The 24,772-nt window shown below is 37.0% G+C and overlaps 1 protein-coding gene across 2 annotated transcripts; it reads left to right on the forward strand.

The window, feature by feature from the left end:
• The first annotated feature begins 41 nt into the window (after nucleotides 1-41).
• On the forward strand, nucleotides 42-24,558 carry LOC121861522 (mediator of RNA polymerase II transcription subunit 30-like). 2 transcript variants are annotated; one of them, XM_042359341.1, is made up of 6 exons: nucleotides 42-174; nucleotides 8,086-8,163; nucleotides 14,755-14,909; nucleotides 17,708-17,866; nucleotides 23,087-23,188; nucleotides 24,257-24,558. In XM_042359341.1, the coding sequence occupies exons 1-6, from the start codon at nucleotides 42-44 to the stop codon at nucleotides 24,353-24,355; spliced, it is 726 nt and encodes a 241-aa protein (XP_042215275.1). In that variant the 3' UTR covers nucleotides 24,356-24,558. The 2 variants fall into 2 exon arrangements, with proteins under 2 accessions (XP_042215275.1, XP_042215276.1); XM_042359342.1 differs by having other exon boundaries at nucleotides 23,105-23,188.
• Nucleotides 24,559-24,772: the final 214 nt, after the last annotated feature.

Consider the following 24,772-nt stretch of genomic DNA (forward strand, 5'->3'; position numbering starts at 1 on the left):
ACGTAGTAGAAAATCGTAATTTACATCTAAAGAAAGATAGTATGAGCTCGGGCCTCCTGAGTCAACCACAACACTGTGGTGGACGACTGGACGCTGGAGGCTGTTGTTCTTATTACACCGAGTGTGTTTTTGATCAAGAAAAAAAGTGCTTGTGGAATATTGTCTTGGAATTTGGTAATTGTAATTTATACATTGTATTTATACATTTTCAATGAGCTAACCTGAGTAAATATTCGTCCATTGGCTGTTCTCAGGTTTTGGTATGAAAATAGGGTTTCTTGGCGTTTTTCGGTGTTTTACTCAAACTGACCTTCATTCATTGTGCAAATTAGCTGTTTTTGCAAAAAAAAAATGAAGGTTAATGTTACTTAGGTAAATTTATAGTAATACACCTGTCTTTATCTTGCTGTTTTTAATGTGTATTTTGTAATGTTTAGACATTTCTAAGACATTTTTCCTCTATAAGAACATAAGGTAAATTTGGTCAATTTATAGTATCACACCGGTCTTTATTTCCATATTAAAAATTGCCTTTTCCTATGTATTTTGGTGAGTTTTGAACGAATTTAATATTCATTTCCACCGGAAATCACGTTTTTGTTTTTTTTAGCCCCCCCCCCAACAATCATCACAGAAAAAGTTTGATTTTTTTTAGAGTTGTGGTGTCTTCATTTCTTAAGGCTATTTATGTAGGAGAGATTGAGGCACAGTCTTCTAAATCCTATGTTTATTTCCTGCTCCATTTACAGTGAGTCTCCATGTAAATCCACCTCTACAGTGAGTCTACATATGAACAATCAGTATTTAAAGTAAATAAATACACTTTTTGCTGTAATAATATAAATTATTCCTTTATACACTTATTAGTACAGTAATATATAACACTATCCCTCCCTTTAAAACCAAAAATATCAGAAACTTAATCAAATGGAAACATATCCTAAAATATATAAACTAAACTATCATCTAATAAGGAATGTTAACAAAATAAAGCACAGCAATAGAGGAAACCACAGTAATTGTAGTAAGTTACAATACAGGTGCTCCCCGACTTACGGCGGGGTTTGGGACCCAAATCCAGGTCGTAAGTCGGAATGGTCTTAAGTCCGACATAGATAAAAAAAAAATTCAAAAATTTAAAAAAAAAATTCTACAATGAAATACAGTACAGTAAAAGTAATAAATAATGAGGAATGGATACAGTGTGACTGAGCACTTACCTTTATTGTAGTCAGCTGAATGCACACGGGGCCCCCATAATTTTCTATTTACAGGTATACATGGAGACTATATTAATTGGATGAAGCAGAGGAGGAGACAGGGCTGAGTGAGTCATCAATGTCGCTTTCTTCAGACAGGTTTATGTACTGTGGAAACTTGCTGGTTGAAGGTATTGGATCATCTTGAGGGAGTGAAGAGGCAGCACTGGTGGGGCGTGAGGAGACAGCAGTGGGGGACTTCTTAAAATAGATGTCCAATTTAGACTGCACAGTTTGCTTTTTCTTTTCATTATAAATTTCTCTATAGCAAGCAAGTGCATCTTGGATCATTCTGTCAACTTTGGCAAAATGCTCATAATTTTGATCCATGCCATCAAACATTTGCATTCCTTTATTAATTGTAGCAAATGCCTCTCATTTGCTTCACTGAAAACTTTTTGGGGGGTGCAGGTCCTTCTTCTACATTTAGACTGGCTTCTTCCTCTGCATCTTTGTGTGCTTCCAGTTCGATGAGATCTTTGTTACTGAGCTCTTCTGCTACACTTTCAGCCAACTGTTCAACATCATTATTAATTTCTAACTGAAGCTGTTCACCTAACTCCACTATCTTGTTACTAATATCCGAAATAACTTCATTTTCATTAAATCCTCTAAAACTGTTCACATATCTTTTTTAGGATTTTCTTCCATATTCCATTCATGCATTGTTTTGTAACCTGATCCCATGCTGCACTAATGTTCTTTATACATGACAAAACGTTGTACTCCTTCCAAAACTCTCTGAGCGTTTTCTCACCTTCAGTAGCAGCAGCAGCCTGAGCGAAGGTCGTACGTAAATAATACGCTTTAAAGGCAGCAAGAGCACCTTGATCCATGGGTTGGATGACAGAGGTAGTGTTAGGTGGAATGTACACTACCTTAACATCAGGGTGCATGTCGTCCAGGTGTGGTGGGTGTCCCGGAGTATTATCCAAAATCAGCAAAATCTTGAATGGAATCTGTTGTTGCAGACAATACTCCTTGGCTCGAGGAATGAAACAATTCATGAACCAATCCTCAAACAGTAATATGGTCATCCAGGCTTTCTTGTTACTGCAATAAAACACTGGCAGTGTGTGCTTGCTGACATGTTTAAAAGCCCTGGGGTTCTCTGAATGATAGATCATGAAGGGCTTTAGCTTGAAACCAGCAACATTCCCCCCAACAGAAGTGTAATTCTGTCCTTGAATGCCTTGAATCCTGGCATTGTTTTCTCCTCTTTGTGGATGTATGTCCGCTCAGGCATGCGCTTCCACAATAATCCAGTCTCATCCACATTGAATATTTGCTCAGGCAAATAATTGCCTTCCACAATCACATGATCTAACTCCTCCTTAAAAGCTTCGGCAGCACCAACATCAGCACTAGCTGCATCTCCACTCACCTTAACATTGTGTAGACTGTGGCGTTTTTTAAATCTATTAAACCACCCATGACTTGCTGTGAAGGTTTGCTCACATTCATCTCCTGCCTGCTACTTCAGGCTTTGGAACAGGCTTCTTGCTTTAGCCTATATTAGAAGGCTTAAGGGTACACGCTTCTGTGTTTGGTCTTCTATCCATATCACCAATAATTTTTCCATATCGTGAATTGGACCTTGTCTTTTCTTCAAAATTATAGTTCCCTTTACAGTGGTCCCTCGGTTAACGAGCACAATTCGTTCTAGAAGGTTGCTCGTTAACCGAAACCATTGTTTCAATGGGTTTTTGGGTACAGTGACCCCTCGTTTAACGAACGCCTCGGTTAACGAAATTTCGGTTAACGAACTGCCTTCCATAAGGATCTTCAATTCGGTTAACGAACAAAAATTCGGTTAACGAATTTCTTACGAACCGATCTCAACATGTTTTCGCTTGCACTGACGAGCAACCAGCTTTAGTATCAGTCTGCCAATACATTAATTGGTTCTAGGGCTTAAATTCCTTACTATTTTAGTAAATATCAAGAAGTTTATACTATTCAATAATTTTAAAAGTTTAACATTCAATTTTTTAGTCATTTTAACAATTATTGAACATAATTGAAGGTAAAGTGACTAGTTTAATGCGCGGCATCCAGCCTCTTAACACAGCAAACAGGTGTTAGTCTCTCTCTGTTTTCACTGGAGGTAACATCTTGCTTGAGACTCTCTTCAACTAAACGCTTTTTTTCTGTGTTTCCAAGCAAATTATTGGTCATTTTGAAATATATTTTACATATTGACAATATATAATGCAGTGCAGTGTGGATTTAAAGAAAATAATCTTGAATTACACCAAGAGAACTAAAATTTTATGGGTGAAATGGTGCCATGGGGTGACTTCTCTTCTTCCTTCTCCTCCACCCCCATTCTAATTCCCATCATCATCATCATCATCATCATCATCATCATCATCATCATCATCATCATCATCATCCAGGAGCCTTCTACATACACACCTCAAAGTAAGTGAACTTTTCTACCATTTTTGTTGAATTTAGGAACTTTTCGGTTAACGAACGACCTTCTGGAACGGATTGAGTTCGTTAAACGAGGGGTCACTGTAATTGGTTCCAGTTCACCGAAAATTGCCTAAAATCAACAAAAAAGGTTGTAAAGTACACTTGCTTTGAGGTGTGTATGTAGAAGGCTCCTGGATGATGATGATGGTGGGAATTAGAATGGGGGTGGCAGAGAAGGGAGAAGAGAAGGCATTAGGGGATGGAAGAGAAGTCACCCCATGGTGCCATTTCACCCATAAAATCTTAGTTCTCTTGGTGTAATTCAAGATTATTTTCTTTAAATCAACACTGCACTGCATTATATATTGTCAATATGTAAAATAAATGTCAAATTGACGAATAATTTGCTTGGAAACAGAAAAAAAGCGTTTAGTTGAAGAGAGTCTCGAGCAAGATGCTACCTCCACTGAAAATACTCAGAGACTGACGCCTATATGGTGTGTTGACTGGCTGTATGGCGTGCAAAAAACAAGCTTCCTATACTTCAATTATGTTCAATCATTTTTAAAATGACTAAAAAATTTAATATAAAACTTTTAAAATTATTGAATAGTATAAACTTCTTGATATTTACTAAAATAGTAAGGAATTTAAGCCCTAGAACCGATTACTGTATTGGCGGACTATTACTACAGCTGGTGGACCGCCAAATGCAAGCGAAAACATGTTCAGTTTGGCTCTTAAGAAACTCGTTAATCGAGGGATTGCTCGTTAACCGAAATTAAGAATCTTATGGAAGGTAACTCGGTAACCGAAATCTCGTTAACCGAGGGACCACTGTATAGGTGTTGTTCCTTTCACTACCTCATGAATACGTTCCTTGTCCTTCAGAATAGTGGATATGGTCGAGTGCGAGAAACCTAGGTCATGTGAGATTGTTGCTACAGTTTTACCATTCTCATACTGCATTATTATCTTCATTTTCATCTCAAAAGTAATTGCCTGTCTCCTTTTCTTCGTAGCACCACCAGCACTCTCACTTGTACGCTTTCCAGTCATTATAAAGTCAATTAAATACGATAATAACGTAAGTACACAGCGCGATCAGTATAGGATACGATAGCCAAACACCAACTAAGCGCTGTACTGAGTGAGTGTAACCACACGGTGACCCAAGCCAGCCACCCCCTCCCTCAGGACGGAAACGTTTCGGTATAGAAAATGCGCGCGTCATTTGAAAAAATTTTGGTCACGACTGCGGCAGACGGTCGTACGGTCAGAGCAGGTCGTAAGTGCGGATTGACGTAAGTTGGGTCAGTCCTAAGTCGGGGGCTACATATATATATATATATATATATATATATATATATATATATATATATATATATATATATATATATATATATATATATATATATATATATATATATATATATATATATATATATATATATATACTAAAACTCATAAATCACTACTGCAATGTGATACAGCTGATTCATTTTTATATCTTGTGCAAAATATAGGACGTTTATATTAAAATTATTTGCTGTCTTGCAAGGATTCCAGCAATGCAATTTATATTCTCGTAACTTTAATCTGTAGTATTATATAAAATAAAACTTGTAACCCTATAACCTCCAAACCCTGGCTGGGAAGATGGGGAGGGAGGGAGGGAGGGGAGGTGAGATGATATGTTTGACAGTTGATGCCAAGGTCTAGTGCTTATTTATTTATCTGTCCTTAAGAGTGACTTAAAGTTTTTCTCTTAGAAAATGTCACTGAACTGACCAGGGAGAGTATAATTAACATTGCTGGAATTCTTATAAGATATTGATTAGTTTGATTATAAACATTCTATAATTCGCAATAGACATACAAATTTTAGTTCTAATTAGTAATTCTATCACAAAGTGCTAAAAATTTTATTTATTGTGCAAAATATATGACGTTTTTACTATTCAAATTATTCGCTGTCTTGCCAGGATTCCAGCAATGTAATTTATATCCTGCTAACTTTAGTCTGTGACATTTTATAAGATCAAAACTTTAAGCCTAAAAACCAGGGTCACTCTTACCAGAAGCCAGAGGAGAGTTGATTTATTATGACAGCTGGGCTGGAGCCACACAACGGTTACCTAGTGGTATTTATTTGTGTCATATAGGGGGAGTTTATGTTTTTCTCTTATAAAATGTCAGTGAGTTGACTAAAGAGAATATAATTAACATTGTTGGAATTCTTGTAAGATGGTGATTAATTTGAATATAAACATGCTATAGTTTGCAATAAACAAAAATGTTAGTACAGTGGTCCGTCGGTTAACGAATGCCTTGGTTAACGAAATTTTGGTTAACGAATTACCTTCCATAAGAATCTTCAATTCGGTTAACGAAAACAAATTCGATTAACGAAATCTTTATGAAAATCATCTTTTGTTTTGAACATCAGCTGATAAGCTGAGGAGGTACTCAGCCAATTCAGTGGTCTCCTATGTTTACATTCAAACTAATCCCTATCTTATAAGAATTCCAGCAATGCAAATTAAACTCACCCCAGTCACTTCTATTAAATTTTATAAGCAAAAAACAAAAACTCCAATCTAAAAGAAAAAAATAAACTAACAATTAAATACTTCACACCACAGGCGCCAACTGTTAAACATGTCACCCCTCCCTCCCTACCCCCCCACCCCCTACCTTCCTGAGAAACGTTTGGGTAAAAAGACTAGGTTTACAGGTTTAAAAATAAATAATACCTCAGACTAAAGTTAGGATAATATAATTTGCATTGCTGAAATCCTTGCAAGACAGGGAATATGTTGAATATAAACTTCATATATTTTGCACAAAAGATAAAATTTTTGCTCTCCGTAATAAAATTCTTAAATTGGATCTAAAACTTGTATGACTAATGCAAATTTGAACTTGTTTCTATTCAAATTAATCACTATCTTATAAGAATTCCTGCAGTGTAAATTATATTCTGGCTGGGTAATTTCCATGAATTTTATGAGCTAAAAACAAATATCTTCTGTTAATAAACAAATTATACTTCATCAGACACTAGCTCTCAATCAAAACACCCCACCACCCGCTCCCCCCCTCTTCCCACGCTCACTGGCTCTCCTCCCTCCCTGAGAAATGTTTGGGTGAAAACACTAGGCTTTTAGGTTTAGTAATAAATAATACGTCAGACAATAGTTAGGATAATATAAAGGACATTAATGGATTCCTTGTAAGACAGGGAATAATTTGAATATAAACGTTGTATATTTTGCACAAAAGGTAAAATTTTTGCTCTCTCCTAAGAAAATTCTTAAATTAGGTCTAAAATTTGTATGTCTCATGCAAATTTTAGCTTGTTTATATTCAAATTTATCACTATCTTATAAGAATTCCAGCAATGTAAATTATATTCTGGCTTTACTTTGTATATATTTTTCTGTGAGCCGGAACCAATTACCCAATATCCAATTGAAACAATGGTTTCGGTTAACGAACGACCTTCTGGAACGATTTGTGTTCGTTAACCGAGGGACCACTGTATACTGTACTGTACAGTACTTAATTAGTACATATGGCTAAAAATTTTATCTCATGTGCAAAATATATGTCTATATTTAAATTACTGTATTCACTGTCTTGCAAGGATTCCAGCTATGTAATTTATATTCTGCTAACTTTAGACTGTGCCATTTTATATCAATTTAGTCACTTTTATTGACCTCCAGAACCTAGCCCTATTTTCCCCATTGATTACATGTAATTATATATCGCAATTTAGTATACAGTATTGCAAACATCCATGGACCCTCTCTCGCGATATATCCCGACCCTACTGTACCTGGAAAATTCCGGGGATGGTTGAGTTTTTTCCGGGTTTGAGAGATGAAAATCAGGCACATTTTCTGTAAATTACGAGAAAATTTTTCCGTTACCCAGAACATTCTGGGATGAGGGAGTTTTTCCCGGCTTAGAGAGAATCATCTTGTGACCCGGAAATCTCTCATTCCCGGAAGTGTTCTGCACACATTGTTCCGGCTAACAGAGATATCACTGTATTTGTTGTGTTGCGAGAATATTTAATGTTGTCACAAACTGTTTCGTAGATAATTGGTGAGCAAACAGTAGGGTGTTTTTACTACTTGGTGCTATGTTAGTAGAGGACAACTGTCAACCCAGCTTTGATTTTCATTCTGTTGATGTAAGAATCTGGCCTCAGATTGCTGAGAATTCCCATTACAATTTAGTTGGGAATGGACGTTTTTCATGTTATGTCGTAAATTAAGAAATAGCAAATCTCAAATACGTAAACTGAATTAAGAATTATAATGAATGTGGCAAATTGCTGTAAAATGAAGATATTCTGTACAATTCTTTTAATGAACAAAATGCTTTATTTCAGAAATGGCAATGAGTGGGAGTTCACCAGCCATGATGAGGGGCTCCTACACGGGCCAGATGGTTCCAACGTCACAGTCAGGTAAATTGTAACAAACATTTTGTGTGCAGTATTCACATTTATCCTAATCTGACTGTAATCGCTCTTAAGGCAATCATGCGATCACAGGATAAGGAGAATTAGCACGTGGATACGAAGAATATAATTTGGTCTAAACCTGTCAACAACAATTATTACACGTAAGTAAACATCATTTAAAATATTACCATAATACAACTAAAGTGGGATATTCAGCACATTCCTGAACAAAGTGAACTTGACACAATAATACAATGATGGGATCTCATGTACTATGCACTAATGTTCCATAAGCAGACTTGCGTGTTAGGGTCTTAAGGAGAGATAGGGGTGTTCCCTGTACGGCTCCAAAGCGTTTACTAACCCTCACAGCAGAGGGAACCACCGAAGCACCAGGTGCCGTCTTGTTCTTATTAACAGATCAGCAAATTCCAGCGTCTCCCTTCTGTAAACACATGCCACTTCCACTCACTACACACTCACTAACTCTCTCTCTCCACCTTCACTACTCAGTAACTGCCGAAGCTCAAATATCTCCTGGTTCTTCTCATGGGCAGTAACACTGACCATAAAAACTAGTGTAAAATTGAAGTGCATAGATGTATTTAGGGAAAATGATACATGGAAAAGTAGACCTATATAGTATTAGAATTAATTTCTCAGAATGAGTAGGTATTGGTGGTAGACCTGTAGAACAACAGCACATCATTTTCATAATTTCCTTGGAGCAGGTTAGGTACAATTATCTCTTTTAGCTGGAATCATTTGTCCCAGTAACTCTCCAATAGCTGTAATTGAAATTGGCCCGGAATTTTACTGGAAAATTTGTCTCAATTCTGGATATGTGAAACAGTTTCTGGGGTAGAAAATCAGCCGCAATTTCTGGAAAAATTCCAAAAATATCACTCTAAACCATTCTGTTCCAGGCCTAGTGACAAAGGTTCCAGGAGTTAGGAAAGAATACATCATGACCCTCCACATCTTAATGTGCAGGATGCGTGGGTGGGAAGACAGCTTGGGTAACTTGGGCCGTAGGCTCACGCGCTACGATTAGCTAATGATGTCATGTGACTGCATGGGATGACAAATAGGCTGATACATCTCCCAGCTTATCCCCTCCAAACCTACCATGACTCACTTAGTTCATAGTCCTCTGCCATTGCACAAGCCAAGAATACTGTGTTAAAGCAGTGTTAAGACGTAAAAAGTGATTACAGTTACGTATAAGTAATCTTCCCATTACCCGGGGTACAGCACAGTAAACTACCTCTAACTCAGACTCACTTAATCCAGATTCCCCTTGCAAACCAGACTGGGGTCCAGCACCGGACCAAAGGTGGTAGGAAGTAGGCAGCTATTGAACAGGGAAGTACAGACCGCCTGGGAAGATATTGGAAGCATAATGTGTTGTCTAATAGTAGACCCTGCTGCCATATGGCATCACAAAAATTATGACCAAGTCCCAGGTTGCTGATATGACATTCTGCCTCATTTACGCACACTTGCAGGGTCTCAATTGTTTCTCTTACTATAACAACACTCTTGATCTGTTTCATTTTTTCTATTCTTTTGTTCTCCTATGACAGTACTGTAGTTCCTAAACCCATGGTCGTGACCCAAATGAGGGTCACGGGGTTGTTCCTGAGGGTCATGGGCGGTCTATATAAAAAAGAAGGCAAAATTATGAAATATTACAATTGGGTCACGTCACTGGCACAATATGAAGAATTATTTAAATACTGTACTGACTAAAGTAGAATAGTTGTGGATAATAAAACAACCATATACTGTACACTTAACAGTAATGTTCGAGTCCGTTCACGTCCAATACTCGTGCGTCAAGGAAGAAATAGACAGGTATTTTTCCAGAAAACGTAGACCTCGAGAAACATAGCTGGATCAGGAATGTGTTCAGTGTAAACGTCAGAGAAGATATTCCAGGATTTCAAGAAGAACTTAGACCTCCAGGAAAATCAAGTGCAGAAGAAACGCTTTGAAAGCCTCCAGTATTCAAAATATTGGACCCAACTCAAGGATAAGCCCATCCTAACTTCTCCCCTTTCCAACAATATATCTCTGTGAACAAGGATTTCCAGGTCTTGTTACGATCAAGACTAAAGCAAGTAACCATGTGGATCCTCAGCATGACTTGCGTTGTGCTCTGTCTGTCAACATAATACAGTATGCCTGGATAATTTGTGGATTTTTATTTTGCAGTCGTCAATTATTCGCAGATGACACCCTGGATGTACCCAACAATGTCTGCAGGTAGTTTTAAAGTTGCCAGCATTTTCACGGCCAGGACAGGGAGACATTCGTTTTAGAGACTAATTTCCTTTACCTGTACAGTGATCCCTCGGTTAACGAAATTTCGGTTAACCAATTACCTTCCATAAGAATATTCAATTCGGTTAACGAATTCCTTACGAATTTTTCCCAACATGTTTACGCATGCTCACCAGCTGTAGTATTAGTCCGCCAATACAGTAATCGATTCTAGAGCTTAAATTCGTTACCATTTGAGTAAATATCAAGAAGGTTGTATTATTCAATAATTTTCCAAGTCTTATATTAAAGTTTTTAGTCATTTTAACAATTATTTAACATAATTGAAGTACAGGGAACTAGTTTTTAGCGTGCCAAACAGCCACTTGACTCACCCAAAATGGCATCAGTATGTGTCCCTGCTCTGTGGAGGAAGCTTCTTGCTTGAGACTCTCTTGAACATAAACTATTTTTACGTCTTTACCGTACAATTATTGGTCATTCTGTAGTTTATTTTACTTATTGACAATATATATGCAGTGCAGTGTTGATTTAAAGAAAATACAGTTAACCCTCACTTTACGCGGTCCCACATTCCGCGTTTCCACGTTTACGCGGTGCCCTGCCGGAACCCAGGATGCTCACATTCCGCGGTGCGTGTACCCCTTTACGCGGAGAGCGGCTGGCGAGCCGCGCCATTTTTGGATCCAAACCTCCCGCCATCCGCCATGTTGTGTAAGCTGCGCGAACATGGTGCGCACAAGGTCGCCCAGTCATCAAAACATTACCAGTTCTTCACCCACCACAGCCGGCCCAAGTCAGTGATAGTGATAATTATGGTGAGGATATGGACTTATATGGACTTTGGGGAGTTTGACAAAGAGGCCCTGCAAGCCTCTGTGGTGGATAGTGATACAATTGATACAAGTGACACAGGTGAGGGCCAATAATCTGCCCTCTGCCTCGGAACCAACCGCCCATCCCCGTGTGCCCAGCCATTTTTTCTACTAATGTAAGTGTTAAAAAACCTAATGTTATTGATATTTCTCTTAATTATTAATTGTGTGTGCATACCATCATAAGGTTAAGATAATATTTTTACTATAACATAGTTGTGTGTCGTCAAAAAGTGGAGTTTGGGGATCGGCCCGGACTCCATTTCAATTAATCCCATATGTTATGTTATTCACTTTACACGTTTTTCACTTTACGCGGGACCCTCCGGGTTACATTAACCGCGTAAAGTGAGGGTTAACTGTAATCTTGAATTACACCAAGTGAACTAAAATTTTATGGGTGACATGGCGGCATGAAGCATGGGGTGACTTCTCTTCCACCCCAATGCCTTCTCTTCTCCCTTCTCCTCCATCCCCATTCTAATTCCCATCATCATCAACCAGGAGCCTTCTACATGCACACCTCAAAGTAAGTGTACTTTACTGCATTTATTTTTAGTTTGTATGTAATTTTCGGTGAGCTGGAACCAATTACCCAAAATCCCATTGAAACAATGGTTTCGGTTAACAAACGACCTTCTGGAACGAATTGTGTTCGTTAACCGAGGGACCACTGTATTGTATATACTGTATATGTGTGTGTGTGTGTGTGTGTGTGTGTGTAGACACACGTACCAAACATATACAAATGAATAATAATGGGAAAATTCTCTCACAAATAATGAAACAAATTTATTTAAATTGTTGAGTCTATCCTCAAGTCTACTTCGTGTAAACAAATGTATTAAAAATGTGACAGTCTACCCTCAAGTTCACTCTGGGCCCTCGCCAATCCTCGCCACCACCTCCAGCTCCTGCACAGGTACACCAAGTTGGTTCTATGGAAACAATCACTCTCCGTCTGGATCGCCACTCCAAGCAAATCAACCTTCTCTCTGCCTAACTCAACTCGTTTGTGGAGACAATCGCGACATGATAATTATTTCTTTTATTTATTTTTTGGCACATTCTGCAAGAAAGAATGTGTGCATGCAACAGTAAAAAAAAAGAATAAAGTTACATGTATCTAGCCGAAATTGTTAGTTAAAAAATAATAACAGCTCACAGCTTTCTTTGGTAAGGTGAGGGCTAGGGGGATGTAGCTACAGTGACAGTCTAACTTGACAACATGTCAAGTCTACATATAGGTTCACTTCACACACATATACTGTATGCACCAATGCTCTTCTTTTTACTTATTTTATAGCATCATCGTGCCATCTCCGGATAATATTGTCTGTAATTTGCTCTGTGAATATTGAATATGGGTGTTAAAATATCAATTGCGAATAAGTGGGGTTGCGAATAGCAAAGTATTCCTGCACTTGGAAAAGTTTCTGAGAGATTAAACTCACATTGGTAGACACAATTGCAAATCCTTGAAATGTTTCTGGGTTCTAGGGAAAGTTTTTCGAGGGTCTAAACTATTCATCTCAAGTTTAAACTACGCATCTCATCCCGCCCTCAACACTCTCCCATAACAATTAGATTACAGGCATGAGCGAAAATATTTACAGCTAGCAAAAAAGTGTAGCTACAGTATAAACTTTTATATACAGCATCTGTTGTAATTGCGTTAGAGATGAATTTGGTACCATAATGATGCTGAATAAATTCTTTACAAGAGTGTCTAAATAAAAGATTCTTAAACAAAAAATTTGAATGATATACAGTAATATCTCCGTTGCCAGAATCCCTCAAACCCGGAACTCTCCGATAGCCAGAATTTAAATTTTCTCAGAAAATAACTCCCAAATCTGGAATTTTCCGGAAAATTCTGGCTTTGTGAACGATTTTCCAAGGGGCACATTTTCTGGAAAAAATTAAGAGAAAATTTTCTCAGTATCTGAAAAATTCCAGGATGGGGAGTTTTTTTCCAGGTTTGAGAGATGAAACTCAGGCACATTTTCCGTATATTTCGAGAAAATTTTCTGGTACCCGGAAAATTTCTGGGATGGAGGATGTTTTTCTAGGTTCGAGAAATGATATAGTGCTCAGTTTCTTGAACTAACGAGAAAATTTTTCCATAACCCGGAAATTCCAGGGATGAGGGATTTTTTTTTTTTTTTCCAGCTTTGAGAGATGAACTAATGCATCATTCTGAAACTTCCGATAACATATTTCCATTACCTGGAAAATTCCGGGGATGATTAATTTTTTCTGGCTTTCAGAGATGAATCGATGCATCATTCTGGAACTTCCAAGAATATTTTTCCGTTACCCGGAAAATTCCGGGATGAGGTTTTTTTTTTTTTATTATTTATTTATTTATTTATTTATTTTTTTGAGAGAGAGAGAGAGTTGTCTCGTCACCTGGAAATCTCTCATTCCCGAAAGTGCTCAGCATCAATTGTTCTGTCTAACGGAGATATCACCATACTGATGAGGACTCAATTCTATTTATGTAAGAAATGTTGATTCCAGATCTTAGAATCAGTTCATCATTTACAGATAACCAAGCTCGGATGGAGTGATTCATGTTCCGTTGTTTCTCCCTATTGGGGCTACTGTCATGAGCTGGGCATTGGAGAGGACCATAAAATGACAAAGTTATGCCATGTATGACAATTAACCCTTTTGCCATGGGTACAGCACTTTTAATATTTTATTTGTCTAACGTAAGACAATTTTATTTAGCATAGGGAGACCTCCGTGCAAAAGGGGTTAAAAACCAGAGGTGATAGTGCAAGTATGAGCCTCAGTGGTTCTAGTCTTTTGTGGTAACTGTTATATCCATCAAGTCTCTTTTTAAAACATGATTTTATGGGAAAGCGTAGACTAATTTTGGATTAGTTTCAGCCACATGTCTTTGTCCTCGAGAACTTGGGTTTTTAACCCTCTGTACTTGATTACTATACACAAGGCAACTGATACTATACAGGCTTGGGTAGATTTGGTTATAAAATGGAGTTTTAGTACAGTAGAGTATTTAGTTATTTCTCAAAATGGCCTCTTACTAAAAGATTATTCTGCATCTTTACGGGGTTATACAATATAACACACCAGGCCAAGAAATGTGATAACACTCATCACGGCTTCTCTCGCAGTGATTGTTGGGGATGGTTTCAGTTCCAAGGGTGCACAATATTTTTTAGTGGAGTGTACATACAGTACTGTATTAGCCATATAAGACCTGAACTGTCTGTCTCTGGTTTAGTGAAATCCAGGTACTGTACAGGAGTTTGATTAATGGCAGATATCAAGGAATACCCTGACCTGCATTCTATACGAGTGATGGGTACTACAGTATACACAATTTTTTAATTGATTTAATTTAAAATTTTTATTATTAATTTGTTTATTTACTTACATACTTATTCATTTATTTTTACAGGCAGCCAAGGTGTGCAGCAAGGTGGTGGGGAATCATCCCAGACACAACCCCACCCACAAAGGAATACAGCATTTTTGTGTAAGGCCAGCTGCGAAACTGTTCAAGAAATTGTCCTGAGAACTAGTGAGGTTTTTTCTCATCTAAAGAATATGCCAGTAAGTGTCCTACTTTTACTTTTCTACAACAATTATTTGATACAGTAGTGCATTGAATTACTGGACACCTGCACCTGAAACATTGTAAGACTGGATGGGAGATTCCCTGGTACAGTAGTTGTAATGGTGAGACTGCAGAAATGTGTCCAGGATGAACAAAACACAGGTTACCAAATATTGTTTATACAGTATTTATATATAGATAACCTTATATTTTTCCTGGTTCATTATCATCAATCGAAAATGGTGATTTTATGCACTATATTTATGAATTAAAAAGGTGTTGGAGGGGATATTAGTGACTGTACACATTGTAAAGATAGTATCTATCCACACTCTGCAAAACAATGACACCATGGACCAAGGAGTTTGACAACCCTATAGAGACAGCATGAGTCATATTGATCAAAATGAAATTCATTGGACCCATCTGGACAGATACATTTTTATTGTGCATACATAAGCTGCTCAATGGTGAGGTTATACATTTGTTATTTTGTAAAGTGCATAAACTGTTGAGTTACCTAATACTGAGTAGATTTGTATTAAAATAATGTCTTTTCTGATTGTTTGGTATTGAATAGAAATATTAATTTGAACTTAATAAATACAAATGACCTTTTCATTACTACAAACTTTTAGGGAGGACATTACCATATTCATGTACATATACCTGTACTGGTACAGTATGTTCATATTGAACAGATATTAACCCCTTCACTATGGGGATGCTACTTTTAATATTACAGTATTTGACTAACACCAGATTTTTTTTCTCAGCTTAGAGGAACCCGTACACAAAGGATTAAGGCTTCACTATGTATAGTAAACCCCTGCAGTACTTCTTCTGTATTCAGTGAGATTGTATTAATCATATACTGTACATTTAATTCATTAACCCTTATGCCCCGGGTGATGTAAGACCTGCTGGACCCCCCACATGGCCACATTTTGGCAAAAATAAAAATTAAAAATAATTTACAGTTAAAAACTGGTACTGTATTTCAGTCATAAAATTTCTGTGCAGTCACTCCAAGTGTACTCTTGTGGCTGGCGTGCAAGTGGTCCACTACGTCCACAACACTCATGACCATGACCTTGCTAAGGGGGCTGGTAGGGTAGGGAGGGGGGGGCGAGTGCCGTTGTCTGTATCACTGTTCTCACCGCTGGCCACCTTAACAAACCCTACATCATCTGGGTCTGTTTCCTCCCCATCACTGTCAGTGTCACTCAATACTATATCGATGCCACTCAACTCTTGAGGGTCTGGAGGAGTGAGGCAGGTCACGAGACGTCGAAGGATGTGCATCCATCATGGTAGCTGGTGGGTACGGGACCACTAGACTTGAGACAAAGATTATGTGCGAGTTGAATTGCCAAGTAAATAAATATCATAAGCAAAGTACTTTGTCCTCTCTAGGTATTCAAACTATGCTGCAAAGATTAAGGACATAGAGGAACATCACCCGGGGTCACTATAGTGGACGTAGAGATATGCCACCTTGGCTTTAGGGGTTAATTCCATGGAGTGGCATAAATGTCTAAGTTTGGAAGCAGTGAAGGAGTTCATTTTGCTCAGATACTGTACAGTACAGTATATACTTATCTTTAACCTACAAAATATGAACTGGCAAGGTACTAGTGAACATAATTCTATGGTAATGTACATGGTGTCCATGGTCAAGCAAACAACACTTTCTTCTTTATTGTTATAACAGACTGGAACAAGTTACCAGACTACATCAAAACGTTATGGTATTAAACAATTCAAAGCTAAAACAAAGAACAAGGGTGGATCCAGGGGGAGTCCTGGAGATCCTGACACCCCCCTTCCCCCTTTTTCATCAGAAAATTTCAATACCTTTTCTTTAATACAGCATTGTGCTCAGGCATTTTTGTATTGTAAAAAGTAATTACTATTGACCTCAGAATATCTCCTAATATCAAGTGCACGTGGCTTCCAGGGGCCTCAAAATGCTCGCCATGTTCCACTACCCAAAACTTCCTGGACCCCCCTTTAGATATTCCTGGATCTGCCCCTGAAGAAATACATAATACAGTAGATGAAGCTACAGCAAGATAAGAGAATGATTTTTTTATATTATTAAACCACATACTGTAAAACTGCGGTAGTGATCTGCCTGCCTCGGATAGTCCAAGCGCAATGTAAACCTTGTTAAATTCTATCAAATAAACTCATTAATACTCGTGTAGATATACTATTACTGATTAGAGACCAAGCATGAGCCTAAGCAAAGGGACCTCCTGGAAATAAGCTCCAGAGAGCATTGTCATCTATCCTTGGTCAAGTTGCCTTACTGCTTACCTGCACTGTCTCAGCACACAGGAAACTTTATACAGTACTGTACTCCCCTAGCCTACATGTACTCTATACCTACAGTATATTATCTATATTCTTGTTGAACTGTATACCTGCATAGTTTATAAACATGCTTATTCAATTGTAAACCTGTATGGCAATTTTATTGAATAAATATTAATACATATTATTATTATTATTAAATAAGCTTAATGTTTAATAGGAAAATATCTAGTCATCTGTGCAGTTAAAGTTAAGTTGAAGGCATGGAATAGAGAAGTGTGTGGGTGGTAGATGTTATGTTATGATGAGAGATAATGTACTCTACTCCATAGCAAATTATAAAAGTTTGTGCTTGAGAGGCACAATATGGTCAATATGGTCTTAATAAGAAAGGGTAATACTTATTTCATATGAATTATTAGTTTTCTTATCATGATTGTGATTTTGAATATGCATATTGTATTTTGAATTGCAGCTTCCAAATGGTTCTAATCAAGGCACACAGTTAAGTACTGAAAAAAAAATGCGGATCCAAGAAAATCTCAATGCCATTCAGCGTCACTTCAAACCCCTCAGAGCCGTTTACATCCGTGTTAATGATGACTGTGCAGGGATGGAATATACTCATATAGAGGTCAGTTCATAAATTACTGTACCATTTATAAAGTAACTTTAGACAGTGCCTGAATGTTAATGACAAATATTTTCCTCATTGATAATTGATATTGAGATATAATCCTTGCTGACAATATTGTACTTACCACAGTTTTCACATATGGTGGAAGTCTTCAATTTGAAATTACAAACTGTATTCATGTGTATATTTCGCTGTTTCTTTTTTTAACTTGTTAATATTGTGTAGCTGTATAGTCAGTTATATTATACATTTTACATGTTTAGGTTATAAATAGGTACTGTACTCTTGTTGTGGTGGATCTCGGTGGGTGTGAAACCTTAGGGTTGATATATCAGTGGGGGAGTTTATGATAAGAGCATAGTGATTCATCATTCAGCTGAGCCATTAGCAACAACCTCATAGAGCCAGTTGGTGGTTTTTCAGCTTAGGGTTGCACAGGTAATGAAGGACCTTTAATTTTTTTCATTTATTTCCTACTATAAGTTTGACATTAGATTGGTTGTATAAATAAGATTATAAGTTTTGGCACTGCCAGTGGAGCCTTCATGTCCTTTCACCTCCCATTTTACGGTAGATGACTGCTGTATAGTGAGTTCACTGACCCCGATGTAGGTAGTAAATGGAAGGTTGATCTTGAATTTCACCTTTTTGGGTGCTCAGGTGAGCTGGATCTGGACTGGTTTGGTTGGGATTGAGTGCTTGTATCCAACATCAGCAAATGGATAGATCAGTGTTTCATGTTATGTTCACAACAAAATTACAGTGAACCCTGGGAGATCCGGACTAAATGGGGAGACTACTTGTCCGATAAAGCCGATTGTCAAAATCTTCTGACAAATATACTAAATGTATAAAACGATAAATAATGATATAAAAATACCAAAAATACAGTACAGTATTTTATGGCATATACGACGCAACCCCCATTTTAGCAGGGAGTATTTAGGGAAAAAAAATTATTTTCCTTCTGTAGCCAGGAAATGTGAGGAATAATTAAAAATAATACCAATAAATAAGTTACAACAAAAAATAATGTATTGCTAAATCAGTAAATAAAAGACAAATGAAAGTTTAACACAGTCGTCATTTGCATACAATCCCTGCTTCACCAAAGTAACGAAGACCAGCTGGGACGCCGATTCCCAAGCAATGCTCCCCACCCCCCACGCTCTCCTCCCATTACGTGTTTGCCCTTAGGACAATTAATTCTTTTACCTTTTTCACAATATGTTTGTGGGATGGTGTGTGCATGTAATTAAGTGAAAATAAATGAAAAAAGTTACGTACAGTAGAAGTCCAAAAATCCGGACTGCTTGGGGATTGGGTCGGTCCGGATTTTCGGATTTTCCGGATTCTCAGGCAGTACTTTTAAAATTCAAATTTAAGGAGGAATAAAGAAGAGATGAACTGGAACATTTTGATAGTTTATTCATTAGCAATTATAGCATGCTTCATTTATCAAAACGAGCAGTTTTAATGAAAAAGCTGTGAATTCTAGAATTTTTTTCTTTGCCTTTTTTATATCATAAATTGTAGACTTTCCAATGTCGTATGTTTCCATTAGAACAGTATTGCTCACACCACGTACTAGTTTCTTAATTATTTCAAGTTTGTCACTCAATTTCAACGTGTTCTTCTTTCTCTTCACACAACGAAGTTTATCTACTTTAGTAGCCATTATTATGGGCTTGTACAGTAATCTGTAAATGGAAAGAGTAGGACTCAAAATATTGTTATATTACAATACAATGGTATTCTATTCATACTGTGCTTGATATAATGCATTCACGGAAATGTAATATTTTTGCTAAAATGACGTACGTATTACAGCGGAAAGTGGGATCAAATCGTGACGAAAACAATGACTTTCGCTTTCTTTCGTTCAAAAGATGTTACCGTAATCGCTTTTCGAATGGTTTAGTTAAAAAACTGTTGTACTGTATTACAATAATATTCTATCCTAAATGACTTGAATAAATACTACGATACTATATTTCTGAATATTTTCATTAAAATCCATCAAAATCATTTTCTTTGTCATCGTCTGCAGCACCAAACTGCTTCTCCCAGTCTCTCCTTGAACAGGGCTAGAGGGTACGTGTTTTTCGAATCGTTTTCAGTTAAAAAACTATTACATCACACGTATATTTCACCTAAACTGCGCCTGAATGAATATATTCTCGGAAATAAATAGTAGTTTTGCTGAAACGTGATGTATTTCAATGTAAAATAGGATAAAATACATGACGAAAACAAAAGACTTTACCTAAGCTTCCGATGTTCTTGAGATGTTACTCGTTTTTTTAATAGTTTTCGGTTAAAATTCTGTTATATTACAATGATATTCTATTCATACTGTGCTTGATATAATACATTCACGGAAATGTAATATTTTTGCTGAAATTACGTACGTATTAAAGTGGAAAGTGGGATAAAATCGTAACGAAAACAATGACTTTCGCTTTCTTTCGTTCAAAAGATGTTACCGTAATCGCTTTTCGAATGGTTTAGTTAAAAAACTGTTGTATTACAATAATATTCCCTCCTAATTGACTTGAATGGAAATATACAATATTTTTGTTGAAACTACCCGCGTTTCAGTGTAAAGTGTCGTAATAATAAATGGTAAACAATTTGCCTTTGGCACTCGTGTTTCAGTTTATAGGACGTAGAGCGTTATTACTGAAGGTTTTGTTGTTCCCTTACCCCCAAAAACGTGGGTCAAATTATAAACGAGGAATATCATAAATTAACGATTTCTTGGTCAAAAAATCAGGGTCGACCGATAGACGAGGGGGGGTTATAGATGAGTATATACGGTATGTTGTCACAGTTTGATTGCTCGTTTTAAAGTGGCGACCACGTGGTCGCTTGTTGTCACTGTGCAGCTGTGGCGCTCACGCATGCGCACATACACACAAAAGCCCGCTAAAAAAAAAAAAAATAATAATAATAATAATTAGTTTTCCAAAAGTCCGGATTCTCGGGTGGTCCGGATTTCTGGCATCCGGATTTTTGGACTTTTACTGTATATCTACCCGAAAATACGAGTTGAAAAACTACCATAACACCACATAACTTGGCCCAGTAGCCTGGTGGTTACAGTGACGAGTTTAACCTGACTACAAGTGCCATGATTAATCACTATTATATCCGTAAACACTAATAATAACAGTAAATCCATTTAAATATGGCAGGGGGTGAGGAGAGTTACAAGAGCCGACAACACTTTAACTAGTGGTCACTTACTTGTTCCCATTGCCAGGCATAGTGTCAAAATACATACTGTATGGGAGAAATACACACATACAAAGAACAATTGACAACTCTGTTTATGTTTCCCTCCTCGGGCACCTGCGTCCAGCGCGCTGACATTTCAGTTACACGAGCCTAAGATGATCTTTGCTCTGTTTTGGGAATGCTTCTTAGGGAGGCTTCTTAGCCCGCAGAACCCCAAAATTCTGTCCGAATCTTCCAAAATCCGGATTTACTGGGTCCGAATCTTTGAGGGTTCACTGTATCAAGTTTTCTCCCATTTTAGATTATCTTCTTACTGTATGGATATGCCTTGCAATCTTTGTGTGAAGGTGAAGAATAATCTAATTATTGAATTTATTTGGTTTATAAATCTCAGTCACACATTGGGGTTAAAATCCTTTGACTTGTTCTTATTGAGCTGTTCAGTACTGTACTCTCAAGGTTATAAAAAAATAACTTAGGGATGAGTCCTCCATTATGAGGTTTATAAATGCATACACTAAGCCAGTCCTCCATTATGAGGTTTATAAATGTGTACACTAAGCCAGTTCTCCATTATGAGGTTTATAAATGTGTACACTAAGCCAGTCCTCCATTATGAGGTTTATAAATGTGTACACTAAGCCAGTCCTCCATTATGAGGTTTATAAATGTGTACACTAAGCCAGTCCTCCATTTTGAGGTTTATAAATGTGTACACTAAGCCAGTCCTCCATTATGAGGTTTATAAATGTGTACACTAAGCCAGTTCTCCATTATGAGGTTTATAAATGTGTACACTAAGCCAGTCCTCCATTATGAAGTTTATAAATGTGTACACTAAGCCAGTCCTCCATTTTGAGGTTTATAAATGTGTACACTAAGCCAGTTCTCCATTATGAGGTTTATAAATGTGTACGCTAAGCCAGTTCTCCATTATGAGGTTTATAAATGTGTACACTAAGCCAGTTCTCCATTATGAGGTTTATAAATGTGTACACTAAGCCAGTCCTCCATTATGAGGTTTATAAATGTGTACACTAAGCCACTCCTCCATTTTGAGGTTTATAAATGTGTACACTAAGCCAGTTCTCCATTATGAGGTTTATAAATGTGTACACTAAGCCAGTGCCTCCATTTTGAGGTTTATAAATGTGTACACTAAGCCAGTTCTCCATTATGAGGTTTATAAATGTGTACACTAAGCCAGTCCTCCATTTTGAGGTTTATAAATGTGTACCAGTCCTCCATTATGAGGTTTACACTAAGCCAGTTCTCCATTATGAGGTTTATAAATGTGTACACTAAGCCAGTTCTCCATTATGAGGTTTATAAATGTGTACACTAAGCCAGTCCTCCATTTTGAGGTTTATAAATGTGTACACTAAGCCAGTCCTCCATTATGAGGTTTATAAATGTGTACACTAAGCCAGTCCTCCATTTTGAGGTTTATAAATGTGTACACTAAGCCAGTCCTCCATTATGAGGTTTATAAATGTGTACACTAAGCCAGTCCTCCATTTTGAGGTTTATAAATGTGTACACTAAGCCAGTTCTCCATTTTGAGGTTTATAAATGTGTACACTAAACCAGTCCTCCATTATGAGGTTTATAAATGTGTACACTAAGCCAGTTCTCCATTTTGAGGTTTATAAATGTGTATACTAAGCCATAAGTTTTAAGGTAGTTGGTGATTTGCCAAAACAAATTTAAGCTGATTTTAACTTCCTTTTTGGTGCAAAGAAAATAAAGTAGATTATTGGATAGGTTGTATTGTAACTTTGGTTTATTGGCTCTGTCTGCATAAATTATTTTGTATTGAGATATAATTTATATATGTATATTACATGCTTCAAACCATTTACTTATTAAATTAAAAGGATAATATAATATTGTATGTATATTCATGTTTTGCTGCATCATTTTACAAATCCAAGCTGTTGTTAATTGTTGTGCAACTTAGCAACTCTGTCATCACAGAGCTTAATTCCTTACAAGGACGAGGCAGACAACAGGGCAGACTACAAGAAAATTGGTGAAAACTATCGTCATCTTGTGGAGGAATCTAGGGAACTCAAGGAGGTGGGTTGCTTCTGTGTCACATTCGTGCCCTTTTATGTTACTCTTATGAAAACTAAACATGACAGGTATTGATAAGCAGGTATTGATCTTTCTGGTTGAGAGATAAACCCTTTTTATAGTTCCATATCAGTCCAGGAATACTGTACTCTCATGTAATACCAGATCAGATCCAAGGCAGGCATATAACAAAAACAATGACTGTGTTGTACTAATTCTGAATAAAGAAGGAAGACTGGTAGTTGTAGGTTCAGGTACAGTTTGTTTATTTATATACTGTATATGCTGGCATATAAGTCAACCTTCAAAGCTCAAAAAATATCTTCAAAACTAGGACTTGTCTTATCTGCTGAGTATAAAATGTGAACCTTAAAATCCAGGTAAATTTTGAATTGAAAGACTTCAGAGTTGATGAAAACAAATAGTCTTTGGTATAAGTGCTAAATGGTCACTATTTTGAATTTTATGTTTTGTTATTTACATTCTATTGGTAATTTTTTCTTTTATATATATAAATGGTGCCTGGAGATTTTGAAAGGGTCACTGTAGAAGAGTCATGTTGAATAAGAAACCTGATTGTTGGGGGGGGGGGTGAAGAAGGTTGGGAGGATCCTCACTGCTCCCTCAGATTAGTTCTAAGGTGGGAAAGAGTTCCTTGGGCCCAGACCTAAGTAGGTAAGGTTCCTGGTAAATATTGTGACTTGGGTCACTTCATATCAGCTTGCATCTCTATGCTGCATCCCATGTTCTTATATTGCTTTTTTTTTATCATATTTATTATAAGATGAGCCCTGAGTCAATGGATGCTCAGTGTTTGGGGGAGTCCACTTACAGAGCAAGTATATATACAGTATACCCCCTGTATACTGTAGTCACAAACAAAATTTTGGGCTGAAAAGGTTGAGGTAACTTGTGCACTGGGTCGACTTGTATGCTGGGTTATACGGTATTTATTTATTTGCAGCATCAGAATTAAAAATAAATTTGTACAGTACTACCACCAAAAGGTTTTGGAAGTACTCTTACATTCTTGAAAATTATTTGTAAACCTGGTTTTTGGTTTCTTTACAGCAACTATACCTAAAAGCCCGATACATGAAGGAGATTATAGACCAGTTGCGCACGATCATCTGGGAAGTGAACACCATGTTGGCGATGAGCAACACCTAGTGTATTTCTTCCTAGTAACTTTGAAGTTTTAACAGAATGTTAATTTAGGTTCTATAATCACTATAGTGATTAAAAAATATTAAATTTTCAAGTGACCCATTGGTCCAGTTTCTTGAAAACCTGCATTATACAATATTACATCCAATGTTTAGTATATTACAGTTCTGTATTTTATAAATCATGTCTCCATCTTGAATATTTTATGAGTTGTATTATTAAACCTGTGTTCTTTGTATTTCACATAGCACTGACAACTTTAATTTATATGACTGGGAGGGTAAACTTTGGGTGAGGTCAGATCAAATGTGCATTGGCTATGTGACCTTAATCTGACCTTACATGCCCTGAGACCCCAATGATGTTTTTGAAACTTTGTGTCACCATATTTTTATGCAGTCTACAAGTCTACTGATACAG

The sequence above is a fragment of the Homarus americanus genome, unplaced genomic scaffold, assembly GCF_018991925.1.
Source record: "Homarus americanus isolate GMGI-L3 unplaced genomic scaffold, GMGI_Hamer_2.0 scaffold24260, whole genome shotgun sequence".
Taxonomy (NCBI): domain Eukaryota; kingdom Metazoa; phylum Arthropoda; class Malacostraca; order Decapoda; family Nephropidae; genus Homarus; species Homarus americanus.